The sequence below is a fragment of the Elephantulus edwardii genome, unplaced genomic scaffold (genome assembly GCF_000299155.1).
Source record: "Elephantulus edwardii isolate Elephantulus edwardi_28Jun2011 unplaced genomic scaffold, EleEdw1.0 scaffold00151, whole genome shotgun sequence".
NCBI classification, from domain to species: domain Eukaryota; kingdom Metazoa; phylum Chordata; class Mammalia; order Macroscelidea; family Macroscelididae; genus Elephantulus; species Elephantulus edwardii.
In genome coordinates this window covers 107914-121778 of record NW_006399901.1, presented here as the reverse complement: position 1 = coordinate 121778, position 13865 = coordinate 107914, and the positions used below count along the sequence as shown (strand labels likewise).

The following is a 13865-nucleotide window of genomic DNA, read 5'->3' as shown; positions in this document are numbered from 1 at the left end:
GGAGGGACGGCATAGGAGGGGAAGACCCTCTACGAGGTGGATTGATTCAGTGACTGGGGTAATCGGGATGGGTGTGTCAAAGGCAGTGCAATTGGCACAGGATAGAGCAGGGTCTAGGGCTGTTGTATATAAGGTCACTATGAGTCGCAAGTGACTCGACGGCACATAACAACAACATATCATCTACCCATCTAGAGGGTACAATTTGATGGGTTTTAGTACATTCACAGAGTTGTACAACAGTTACCATGGTGATCAGAATATTTTTCTTTGTCACATCATAAAGAAACCATGGACCTTTTAGCTTTCCCCTCCCTAACCCCCATCCACTCATCTAGTCCTAAGAGAACACTAATCTCTCTAGATTTCCTAATTCTGGGCTTTCGTATGACTCAAGGTCTCATTCACTCACTGATGTCAAGTCTGAATCACCTCATAGAAAGACTTCCAACAGGCTTTCAGAAGATGTAAATCTTACAGAAGGAGACTATTCCATCTTCCTCCTAAATGAGCAGCTGGCAGATCTGAACTGCCTGCCTTTGGATGGCAGCACAACTTCTTACCCACTAGGCCACAAAAGCTCCCTAGATCCAACACAAAAGATAACTCAACAATAGTGGTGGATGTTTATTGAATTTTCCACTTTGGGAGTGATGAGTCTTGAAAAGTGATGGCAACTATGCTATAAACGATGATTCCACTCCCTATTATATGAGGTGGAGAGCATCTGTTCCCAGAAATACTGGTCATATATTTTAAAATGTGTTCAACTAATTACTTCTAGTACAACATTGCCTATTTCATTTGGTTACTATATTCTTTTTTTTTTTTACTATATTCATTTTTAAAGTGTAGTTGGGTAAATGGTTTTTGTTCTTGAAAGATAAGTTAGTTGTGAACTCTTAATACAGTTTTAAACAGAATTTAATGTCATTCTTAACATGAAACAAATGCAATAATGCCTTTGTATTAGTTCTTTAATAGTTGACTATCTTCTTAAGCTTTATTCTACTAAAGTATTACAGTTTGTGTGATACAAAAAATTTTTTTTAAATTAAAAAAAAGCTCCCTAGAATCATAAAATAAGGTCTTCTGTGACTGGCTTCTTTTACTTAACAAAAAATTCCCAATGTTCATCCGTGAAGCAGTGTGTATCAGTAATTTTTTTTATGGCCATTCTTTTTTATGTCCAAATAATATTCCATTGAATGTATTTAAAGTATTTTGTTTATTTGGATACTTGGCATATTTTCATTTTTCAGCTGCTATAAATAGTATTCCATGTACAGGGTTTTTTTTTACCTTTTTAAAAAAATGTCTTATTAATTTCAATGAAAATTTACAGAGACTTTGGATTTCCATTCTTTCATTGTTGCACTTTTCTCCCCTCCCAAACCTCCCCACTAATACACTACTCTCCTGTAAAAGTAAAAGAAAAACTCTTTCATTGTTTTACAAACCCTCACCCAGGTCCACTCCACGATGCAGCCTTTGCTCTGGACTCCTGTCAAATGCCTAATCACATATCCCTTTTAAACAGTTTTCTCCTTCATCTGTTTCAATGCAGTACACATTATTGAACCCACCTTTTTTCAGTCTCCCCCCAACCCCAAGGTCATTACTGTTTTACAACAGTGGCACCATGCAGTATTTGTCTTTTTGTGACTGAGATACTTCACTTAGCATAATGTCCTCCAGGATCACCCATTTTGAATAATATTGCATGAGTTTCTTGATTTTCAATGCAGCTTAGTATTCCATTGTGTGAATATACCACAGCTTTTCTATCCATTCGTTTGTTGATGGGCACTTGGTTGTTTCCAACTCCTTGCTATTGTGAACAAAGCCGCAATAAACATGGGTGTGCTGAAACCCACAGCGTCCCTTTTCAGCAGGAAGTAGCTAAGAGAATACGCCATCCCCTTTTCCTTATGACTCAGGGTGAAGTCTCTCTCAGGGAGGAGTGATAGGGAATGGCAAAGGACACACTGACAAAGAAGATTAATCAGAACTGGCTTTGACAAGCACTGTGGCATTTGGACAAGAACAAACTGGGAGGAGGGTAGAGAGAATGGTGCAGCGGTGAATGAATGGAAACCCAAAATCTCTGTAAATGTTTATGAAATTTATAAAATATAATTATAGGAAAAAAAACCCAAACAAAACATGGGTGTGCATATATCTGCTTAGATGTCAGTTATGGTCTCTTTGGGTTATATTCCCAGTAGTGGAATTGTTGGGTCAAATGGTATCTCTATTTGCAAGTTTTTGAGAAAGCGCCACACCGCCTTCCACAGTGGGTGCACCATTTTACACTCCCACCAACAGTGAATAAGGGTTCCAGTTTCTCCACAACCTCGCCAGCATCTGCTGCTTGCTGTTCTGTTAAATTTTGCTATTCTGACTGGGGTGAGATGATATCTCATAGTTGTTTTAATTTGAATCTCTCTTAGAGCTAGGGATTTTTGAACATTTCTTCATGTGCTTGTTAGCCATCTAAATGTCTTCTTTGGTCAAGTGTCTGTTCATATCCTGTGCCCATTTTTCTACTGGATTATTTATCTTGTTGTGGTGCCATGTACAGTTTTTATTTAAACAGATAATTTCAATTATCTTGGATATATACAGACTGAGGAGTGGAATTACTGGGTCAATATAGTAATTCTATGGTTAACTTTTTTTTTGAGACCAAGGGAGGGAGGTAATAGAAATGGTGACTGTGTAGTCGATCCCCACGCCGAATATCCTATGAATTGCCATGAGAACAACCAGGTCTACCTCGGAGAAAATGAAGCAAGGAGCTTCACTGAAACTCCTGGGAGATAAGGATGGTAAAATTGTCTCACATACTTTGGGCATATTTTCAGGAGGGGTCTGTCCTTAGAAAAGGACATTATTCTTGGAAAGGTGGAAGGTCACTGCAAGAAGGGAAGACCCGTGGCAAGATAAACTGACACACTAGCTGTAGGAATGGGGTCAAGTGTGCTGGATATAGAGGTCGGCTCAAGATAGTGCAAGGTTCAGAGTTCATTAAGTCGCTAGGAGTCACAGTCGACTCAACAGCACACGACCTGGTGAGGGTAGCACTGGTAGCTTAGTGGTAAGGAGTTGTGCTGCCAACCCAAACGCATACAGTTCAAATCTAGTAACTGCTTCACAGAGGAGAGATGGACAATCTCCTCCTCTGCAATTTACTCCTCTGAAAACCCCCTAGGAGTCAGCTATGGATTTGTTGCAACTTGACAGTACATAATAAGATTAATAAGAAAAAATCACTTGGCGAGGACTGTTTTCTTGATGTTGAGATGCAATCCATATTGAAGGCTGTATAGTCTTTGATCTCCTGCAGCAAGTGTTCCTCTTCACTTTCAGCAAGCAAGGTTTAATCACCTGCGTAACTTAGATTGTTGACAGGTCTTCCCCGATCCTAATGCCACATTCTTTTTCTTATAGCCCAGCCTCTAGAATTATTTGCTCAGCACACAAATGGAATGTTGTTGTTGTTGTTGTGTACCATCGAGTCAGAACTGATCCAGAGCTGACCCTCCAGCAGGTTTTCAGAGGCTGTTAATCACAAAGGAACAGATTGTCCATCCTTCTCCTGCAGACCAGTTGATGGATTTGAACCGTGTGTCTTTGGGAACTGCAGTGCAGTTTCTTACTACTAGGCCACCAGAGCTCGCTACAGATAGAATAGGTATGGAAAAACGATACGGCCCTGATATACACCTTCCTCTTTTTTTTAATTTTTATTGTATTATTGTTGTATTATTTTTACGTGTACCGTCAAATCAGATCTGAATGGTACAGGAGGACATTGCACCCTCCTTCTCCAGCAGAGCATCTGGTGGATTTGAATTGTGTACCTCCGGGATTGCAGTGCAGTGTCTTGCCACTAGGCCACCAGAGCTCCCTGATGTACACCTTTCTTAATTTGAAGCCATGTAGTGTTCCCTTGCTCTGTTCACACAACAGCTTCTTGGTCTAGGTAAAGGTTTTGCATGAGCACAATTAAGTGTTCTAAGATTCCCATTCTTCTCAATGTTAGTCATAACTTATGATCCACACAGTCAAATATCCTTGCTTAGTCAATAAAACACAAATACACATCCTTCTGGTATTCTCTTCTTTCAACCAAGATCTATCTGACATCAGCAATGCTATCCCTTGTGGCTCAGCTTCTTCAAATTCCAGCTTTAATTTCTGGCAGTTCTCTGCTGATGTAACAAATAGGAAACATCATGATAGATGGAGAAAAGACTGAAGTTGTCAATGATTTCAGCTTATTGGGTCCACAATCAACACTCTTGGTATCAATAGTCAAGGTATCTAAAGATGTATGCCTGATCCAAGCCATAGAATTTTCAATTACTTGCTATGCATCTGAAAGTTGAACAATGAATAAGAATGGCTTTGAGTTGTGGTGTTTGAGAAGAGTATTGACTATCCCACAGATTGCCAAAAGAACAAATAAATATGTCTTGGAGAAAGTAAAATCAGAATGCTCTTTCAAGGTAAAGATGATGAAATTTCATCCCCCACACAACTCACATATATTGTTAGGAGGTGCTAGTCCTTGGAAAAAGACATTTTACTTGGAAAGGTGTAGAGTCAGCTAAAGAGATGAAGATTTTCAATGAGACAGGCTGACACAGTGACTGTACCAATGGTTTCAAGTGTATCAGAGATGATAAGAATGACACGGGACAGGGCAAGAATCAGATCTGAATTCACAGCATTGCTATGAGTTATATAGTGAACTCAAAGGCACCTAACAACAATGATGTCAAGTGAGAGACCTGGTGGCCACTGTGGCAAGAAGTATGGCAATACCAAAGGCACACGGTTCAAATCCAACAGCTGTTCTGCAATTTTCTCCCCTGTGGTGAACTGCCTCTGATAACCTGCCAGAGGGTCAGCTATGGGTCAGTTCGGACTCAATGGTACTCAACAACACAACAACAATGATGTCAAGCATCTTATCATGTGTTTATTGGCCAATTATAGACCTTCCTTGGGAAAATGCCCATTCAGAGATATCATTTTTATTGTGTTGTCTTTATTATTATATTGTAAAAGTTGTTTATATTCTGGTGCAACCACTGAAGAAGGCAGTATGGAGCTTTCTCAAAAAGTTGCAAGTTTAAAAAAAAAAGTTGCAAATAGAGATACCATTTGACCCAACAATTCCACTATTGGAAATACAACCCAGAGAGACCATAACTGACATCCAAGCAGATGTTTATTGCACCTTTTTCACAATAGCAAGGAGTTGGAAAGAACCAAGTGCCCATCAACAAACGAATGGATAGAGAAGCTGTGGTATATTCACACAATACAATACTACACTGCATTGAAAAACAAGGAACTCATGCAGTATTATTCAAAATGGGTGATCCTGGAGGACATTATGCTAAGTGAAGTAACTCAGTCACAAAAGGACAAATACTGCATGGTGCCACTGTTGTAAAACAGGAATGACCTCGGGGTTGGGGGGAGACTGAAAAAGATGGGTTCAATAAAGTGTACTGCATTGAAACAGATGAAGGAGAAAACTGTTTAAAAGGGATATGTGATTAGGTATTTTTATCATGACAGGTGTCTAGAGCGAAGGCTGCATGGTGGAGTGGACCTGGGGGAGGGTTTGTAAAACAATGAAAGAATTTTTCTTTTACTTTTACAAGAGGGTAGTGTACTAGGGGGTAGGGTTGGGAGGGGGGAAAAGTGCAACAATGAATGAATGGAAATCCAAAGTCTCTGTAAATTTTTACTGAAATTAATAATAAATTAAAACAACAACAAAAACAAAAAAGTTGTTTATATTCACAGAGGAAGCTATTCAAATGGCAGACACATGAAGAAATGCTCCAAATCACTGGCAATAAGAGAGATGCAAATCAAAACCACAATGAGCTACCATCTCATCCCAGGAACAGTGGCAAAGTTTAACAGGGGAGCAAGCAATAGATGTTGGAGAGAATGTGGCGAGAAAGCAACTCTTAGACATTGTTGGTGGGATTGTGAAATGATGCAACCATTTTGGAAGGCAGTTTGGCGCTTCCTCAAAAAGCTGAACATTGGGGGGGAGCTCTGGTGGCCTAGTGGCAAGAAGCTGCACTGCAATCCCAGAGGAACAAGGTTCGAATCCACCAGATGCTCTGCCGGAGAAGGAGGCGCAATATCCTCCTGTACCAGTCAGATCTGATTTGACGGTACACGCACACAAAATAATAAAAAAAAAAAAATTTAAAAAAAAAAAAAAAAGCTGAACATTGGGGAGCTCTGGTGGCCCAGTGGCAAGAAGCTGCACTAAATAAAATTTTTTAAAAAGCTGAACATAGAAATTCCATATGACCCAGCTATTCCATTACTTGGAATATACTCTGAGAAAATGAGAACTGAGGCACAAACTGAGATTTGCACATCAGTGTTCACAGCAGCATTATTCACCATCACAAGAACATGGAAAGAGCCCAAATGTCCAACCACAAATGAATGGATTGAGAAATTATGGTACATTCACACAGTGGAATGCTATGCAGCATGCAGGAACAATGATTTTGTACATTATTACCTAACTCAGGAGGGACTAGAGAGCATTCTGCTGAGTGAACTATGCCACAAGGGTAAAAATTGTACAAAACCATTATTGTAGAATAAGGATCCAAGAGGGGTGGGTGGGAGAGGCTGGAAGTAGAGGGATGAGGATGTCAAGGGTGGTGATTAATCATGGGGTTGTACAATTTGATGGGTGGGGGGTGAAGGAGTTTGAAAAATTTGTTCTTAGGGGAGCTCTGGTGGCCTAGTGGCAAGGACCTGCAACTACAATCCCAGAGGCGCATGGTTCGAATCCACCAGATGCTCTGCCGGGGAAGGAGGGACAATCTCCTCCTGTATCAGTCAGATCTGATTTGACGGTACACGCACACAAAAATAATTTTTTAAAAAATTTAAAAAAAATTGTTCTTGAAAACAATGTATTTGAATTTTGTAAACTAGTAGAAAATGTAAATAAAAAGTTTATACATTTTAGTTATGCCTTCATTAAACATATGAATTGCTAAAATTCTCTTAATCTTCTAGATTGTCTTTTTCTACTATTTTAAGACTTATCCTTTGATGTCCAAACGTTTTCCATTTTTAGGAAATTCAATTTATCTCTTTTTCCTTTTGTTACTTGTAATTTTGGTGTCATATCTAAGGATCTAAAGTTAACAAGATTTAACCCTATATTTAGTTATGTTAAAATTAGTAAACCAACCCTGCATTTCTGGGATAAATCCCACTTGGTTATAGTGAGTAATTCTTTACATATGTTGCTGGATTTGGTCTCCTAGTATCTTGTTGAGGAACTCTTGACTACATATTTACAAAACATATTGGTCTGCCGTTTTCTTGTGATGACTCTGTCTAGTATCAGACTTTGCTGTCTTGTGTCACCGAGTCAGGTCAAACTCACAGTGACCCCATTAAATCACTGAACTCTCATAGGTTTTTCTTGGTTGTGATGTTTATTGAAGCCAAATGCCAAGTCTTTCTCTCATGGAGACACTGGCTAGGTTGATGCCATCAACCTTCTTGGTTTGTTGCCAAGCACTTAAGAGCTATCATAAGGCCTCTTCCCAGTGTAATAATGGCCACGTACAACAAGCTGGAATGTATCCCTTTCTCTATTTTTCAGAAGTATTTATGCAAATTAATATAATTTTTTTGTTCTTGTTCCCATAAATGTCAGTAGTGGAACAATCCACCCTTTTCCACTTGTAAAGAGTGAACAGAAAGCTACTATATGTATCTAGGACATTTATAAAGAGTTGTCTTCACCTTGAGAAGAAACTGAACAAAAATAAATGTCCATAAACGCTAATTCTTCTTTAAATGTTTGGTAGAATTCAGTAGTAAGCCATCTGGGTCTCAATGTCTCCTTTTCTTATCTGTAATTATTAATTCAATCTGCTATAGTTACTGAGGTTATGATTTGTTTTTTTCCTCTCTTACTATTCCCTTCTCGCTACTTGTTCTTCCTTTCCCAATGCTTAATGTGGTAGGTCAGATTGTTGACTTGAACTGCCTTACCCCCAGGTCTTCTCCTGCAAACTAGCCAACCTACAGATTCATTAAATCTGTTGGTCTCTCAATTAATTACCTTTCATTATGTTGCAAGGAGGGACTGGTCCTTGGAGAGGGACATCATGCTTAGAAGGGTGGAGGGACAGAAAAAGAAAGGAAGACAGACCATCGATGAGATGGATTGATTCAGTGACTGGGGTAATGAGGGTAGATATGTCAGAGACAGTAAAGTTGGCACAGGATAGAGGAGGTTTCAGGGCTATTGTACACAGGGTCGTTATGAGTACAAGCGGTTTGATGGCACAGAACAACAACAAATGGGTTTTTTGTTGTTTGTTTGTTTGTTTTTATAATGGTTTATTTACAGAGTTCATATACATTGTTTTTCACACACACCCTCCACCCATCAAATTGTAGGACTCTACCCCGCCCATCTCAGACCTCTCCTCCCTTCCTCCCCCTCCTGGATCCTCATACTTGTTCTACAATAATAGTCTTACACAGTATTTGTCCTTCTCTCCAGTTCACCACGCTTTTTCAAAGGCTGTTTCATTTTCATTAATCAGTTTCTCTGGCCCTTTATATTCTCACTTTTACGTTAAAGCAACTATTGACTATTTGATCACATACAGGTAATTTTTTAAAGCAGCACTAATACTTCTGAGTGATACTCTTTTTTCTTTCTTTCTTTTTTTTTTAGGCAACTTGTTGTTCAGCTACAAGATGACCTCATGCCTTAGTTATGGACGAAGGTCTGAAGACTATTTCAAGACAACAGTAGCCTCAAGGAGTCTTCCAGTCTCAACCTGTCCAGTAGATCTGGCTTTTTGTTCTCCTCTCTCTTAAAAGGACTTAGAGAATTCATGTTCCACAAATTTGTCCTATTTAATTAGGGGTCATTTATTGTGACCTTTAGCTCTAACTGAGCAAGTACCCTTAGTCACAATCTTCTCCAAGTTTTGTCACAAACAAAGCCCATTTCTCTGGGAAGAGATACGAAGCTACTGATTCAATGTCCTGCTTCTTTCAAGCAAAATATCTGAGTCAGAATTCTAAGAGCTAAGAGCAGGGACAAAGTTAAGTCTTATTCTAGGAGGGTATTTGCTGGTAGGCAGGTTGCAGTAAGTGAGGCCTCTTCTTGGTTTGCCCCTCCTGATGTAGAACTATAAAATTCCCACCACCTTTTGGCCGCCTTAGCCCAGGCCGAGCCTCAGCCAACAGGTAACTGGAGGTGAGATGAGAAACACTGAAGTCCTGAAGTCCTGCTCCTGCTGAGGGAAAGTCAGCTGACTGTAAGAAAGGGAAGAAGGAAACCCGTGTACTTTGCCCATCAGTGTGGTTCAGAATTTCCATTTCCCTGAGCTGAGAGGGCTAACAGGAGGAAACTGTCTGGGTTCAAATAACACAGCCACCAAATTTCATGAATCACAGTTTACTCTTTTCCCTCAGGACAATTCCAAGAGATTTTAAATGTTGGTTGGTTGGTTTTTATCAATTTCACCAGTTTTGAATGAGGTCAGTGGATCTCTTTATGCTGACGTGCCCTTACGTGACCATGTGTAAGGCTGGCTCCACATTACAATGGCAGAGCTAAAGAACTGAGTAGCTGTGACAGCCTCTACATGGTCTGCAAAGCCCGTAATATTTACTATCTGGCTATTTGGAGAAAAAAGTTGACAACTTCCTACCTACCACTGATGCTGCTCGCCATGTCAGCACAGAGTTCTGGTGGTTTAGTGGTAAGGAGTTACACTATCAACCCAAAGGTGGTGGTGGTGGTTATGTGCTATTGAGTCAATCATAGAACCTTGTGAACAATAGCTCTGAACCTTGCTCTATCTTGAGCCAATTTCAATGTCTCAGACACACCTGCTCCCATTGCCACCGTCACCATGCCAATCCATCTTCAGGGCCTTCCTCTCCTGCATTGACCCTCCAACCTTTCCATGCATGATGTCCTTCTCCAAAGACTGGCCTCTCTAGGCAACATGATGAAAGTAAGTGAGATGGAATTTTGAAGTCTTTTCCTCCAAGAGCCATCTGGTTTCACTCTCTCTAGGATAGACCTGTTTGTTCTTTTGGTAGTCCATGTTACATTAAATACTCTTCTCCAGCACCACAACTTAAAGGCACCAATTTGTCTTCTGTCATCCTTAGTCACTATCTAGCTCTCAGATGCATAGCAAACTGAGTTTGGATTGGTTGCACCTTAGTCTCTATCGTTGCTCCTTAGCATTCTGGAGAGGTCCCTGACAGCAAATCTTCCCAAAGCAACTTGTCTTTAGATTTCCTGACTGCTGGCGCCAAAAGTGTTGACTGTGGACCTAAACAGCATGAAATTGTTAACAACTTCAATATGATGCTGTTAATTGGCCTGGTGGTGAGAATATTCTTTTTTTTGGGGGGGGAGGGGAGGGGAGGAGGAAGACGGCTCTTCCCAACTCTTTCTTGTTTGTTTGTTTGTTGTTGTGTACCTTCGAATCAGATCTGATCCGACTGGCACACGAAGAGATTGCCCCTCCTTCTCCAGTGGAGCATCTGGTGGATTCGAACCATGCACCTTAGGGAGAGAATTGTTTTCTGGATGTTGAGAAAGCATTTGACTGTGAGGATCACAACAAACTGTGACTAACATTGAGAAGAAGGGGTATCTCAGAACACGTAATTATCTTCATGGAAAACCTACATTTAGACCAAGAAGCAGTCATCAGAAGAGAGCAAGGAAACACTAAATGGTTGAAAAACCAAGGAAAAAATGTGTCAGGGATGTGCCCTTTCTCCACACCTTTTTAATCTTTATGTGGAACAGATAGGAAACTCATCAACAACCTGCGTTATAGAGATGACACAACTTTGCTCGCCAAAACTGAAGAGAACTTGAAGCATTTGGTTAAAAGAAGATCAAGAACTTCAGTCTTCAATATGGACTGCATCTCAACCCAAAGGTGCAGGTTCACATGCACCAGCTGCTCTGATGGGGGCAATCTCTTCCAGCATGATTAACAGCCTCCAAAAACCCAAACAATAGTTGGCTAGTTGGCTATTTGCAATTCGATGGTACATAAAAGCAAACAAACCATTGAATCCAGCGGGGTTTCAGAGGCTAGAAATCAGACTTGGTGGATTTGAACCGCCGGTGACGCGGGGTTTGGGTTAAAATTCCACTTTGCCATTTCCTAGATACACTTGTAAAGATACTAGTTTGGGGGCAAGTCAGTGGCAATAATAACGCTCTATAAGTCAACGGGCTGTGAAGATTAAATGTGAAAATATCTGGCACTTAAATATACAAAAGCTGAACTCGGATGGCGCAGCCCATAGGGAGCTGCGCTGCTACTCCAAAGATAGCGGCTCTCTAGCGGTTCAAATCCATCAGCCGCTTCTGTGGGAGCAAGATGATCCATCTCCTCCCGTGCAATTTACAACCTCCAAAAACCCACTGGCGAGTCAGCTATATATATATATGATGGTTCTGCCAAGAAAATGTAACCTTTGCAAACAAAAAACAGCGGGGCAACCTTCTTCTGGCTTTGAAAACCCGCCAAAGGGTCCGTGAGGGGGCCATTCTGACTCTACAACAGCAAACGGTACATAACAACAATAAACAAGTATTAACTGTTCAACGAACAAAATGCTACTTTTAATACCAGGGTGCACAATAACATCTGGTAAACGTTGAACATTCCACCCAGCTTACGCCTGACACTGAAAACAGAATTCTCTACCAAAGATGCACGGAACCTCGTCAAGTAACAATGAATGAAAACCACCTACAGGAAGTGCTTCCAAACTCAAAAGCCTTACAAAGGAGAACAGCAATTAACTTTCAATGCTAAATGGAGGGTCCAAGGCCAACGACTCTCATGCATAACCGGATGATGCAGAATCCCTCCAGCCTCCACCACAATCCCCGACGGAGCCGCCCCTCGCCGCGCCCGTCGGGGCTGCTGCCCGCTTACCTCGCAGTTGAACTCCATCTCGGCGTCCATGGTGACGATCCGCACAGTGAACGTCTTGGGTTGCTTTCTCTTGAGCGAGCTGAAACTCATGCGGGAAGCGATGGCCCCGGCCATGGTGCGGGGACTCGGGCCCGGGACCTGTGAGCCCCCGCAGCCTGCGCTCTGTACCACTTTAACCCCCCTGGAGGAGACACACAGGCCTCAAGGCCACCATGGTGGCCCGCCGGCTGGTCCAGGAGCTGGGTGGGTGGCGTTCGGCCCCAGCGACCAGCATGGGCCGCGAGGACCCTGACCCGGAGCGGAAAGGGGCGTCGGGGGGTGGGTCCTGCTGGTCACTGGGAGGGGATACGAGTTGGGGCTGACTATGCGGGTGCGGCCTGGCCGCTCGGGGCGTCCGACAGGGACGCCCGGGAACGCGGCCCTTAGACGGCACTGACCCAAACCCCGCCCGCCACTCAGCGGCCGACAGGGTTCCCGGAGACGCGCGGCAGCCGGGTGTGCACAAGCACGCGTGCCTGTCACCGTTCCCGCTCCGCGCGCCCGCGGCAAGTGCCCCCTCCCTGCTGCCCCGGGCCGGCTCCCCGCCCCGCCCTCAGACCCCCTCAGCCCACTACACAGGGCTCAACCGAACACGGAGGCTGCTGCCTGGAAGTCACCATTGGCTAATACCTTCGGGGGAGGCGAGCCCTTTGCTCTTAGTCCCACCTCCCTCAGCGTAGCTAAGCCAATTGAGTGTTCCGCTTTATATGGAGGCGCGGGCCCTGGGTTGGATGGTAAGTGGCTGCAGTGACAGTCACTCCGCATGCTCTCCAAAGGATGCGCCCACTCTAACAAGATTGGTTGGAGCGACGCAGCTTGGCGCTCCTCACGGGAATGCATGTCTGGGCTGGTCCTCGAGCGCGGGAGTCGTGTCCCTCCCAAGTACAGTGAGGACCTGCCCTTTGAACCGAGCAGGAGCCAATCCCAGTCTTGGCGCCTTGGAAAAAGCGTATTTCAGACACTCCATTTCTATTCCTTTTGACTCTCAACTAATTACATATACTTACCTCCGTGTTTCACAGACTTGTAAAACACTTGTGGACATTTCCCTGCCAGATTCTTCTGCTTGCTTTGTTATTGTTAATGTGCTGTCGAGCCCTTGTGACTCGCAATAGTTCTGAATCCTCTTCTAGCCCAACCTCACTGTCTCCGACACACCTGCCCCCATTATCTGAGTCATTGTGTCAATCCATCAGGGTCTTCCTCTCCTGCGCTGTCCTTCCAAACATTATAATTACTATCAAAGATGGGTCTTAATTGTACCCACTTCACGGAGTTCATAGGCAAGTTAGTACATGTGAAGCTTTAAAACGGATGTTTAGATAGAGCCTGTGAAATTGTCTCAGTACATGAAAAATGGTAGAAAACGAAAGCATTTGTCATTCTATACGGTTTCCTCTTTTTTTCCACATTTAGCATTTTTATTCAATTTTCTAGCAGACGATTTACATACTTGCCCTCTTCCTTTAGGTCAGTATGGCAATTTTCCAATATCAATTGTTTAAAGAGAAGCTTTGGTGAAAAATGGAATCAAACAGGCCAGAGAGATAAATCCTTGCTGCTTTTAAAATATCAACACTTTCACAATTCTATTCTCACACACATCACGCACGCACACACACGGGAGCATCTGCACGGTCGTGTTTTCAGTGTTTCTTGCGGGCGGGGAGGCAGCTGCAGCTGGTCATGCTGGCTCAGTCTCCGAGGTTTGCTCAGCTTCACATTATTCGGAGGCCCTGGATGGAAGACTCCAAGGTCTTGAAATCCCAAATTGTCATGGCTCCATCGATGCCAGTG

The 13865-nt window shown here is 42.6% G+C and overlaps 2 protein-coding genes across 7 annotated transcripts in view; one reads left to right on the top strand and one right to left on the bottom strand.

Moving 5' to 3' along the window:
- The window catches only part of NF2 (neurofibromin 2 (merlin)), a 96495-nt gene extending 83913 nt beyond the window's left edge, over positions 1–12582 (bottom strand). For 5 of the 6 annotated variants that reach the window (XM_006894764.1, XM_006894766.1, XM_006894767.1 and 2 more), the window contains exon 1: positions 12030–12582. In XM_006894764.1, the coding sequence (XP_006894826.1) occupies positions 12030–12143 (114 nt within the window). In that variant the 5' untranslated portion in view covers positions 12144–12582. The remainder of the gene's footprint in view (positions 1–12029) is intronic. The other variant, XM_006894769.1, reaches the window with a different exon arrangement.
- The window catches only part of NIPSNAP1 (nipsnap homolog 1 (C. elegans)), a 60442-nt gene continuing 58818 nt past the window's right edge, over positions 12242–13865 (top strand). The window contains exons 1-2 of the mRNA XM_006894874.1: positions 12242–12347; positions 12489–12680. Coding sequence (XP_006894936.1) covers positions 12242–12347; positions 12489–12680 — 298 coding nt within the window. The remainder of the gene's footprint in view (positions 12348–12488; positions 12681–13865) is intronic.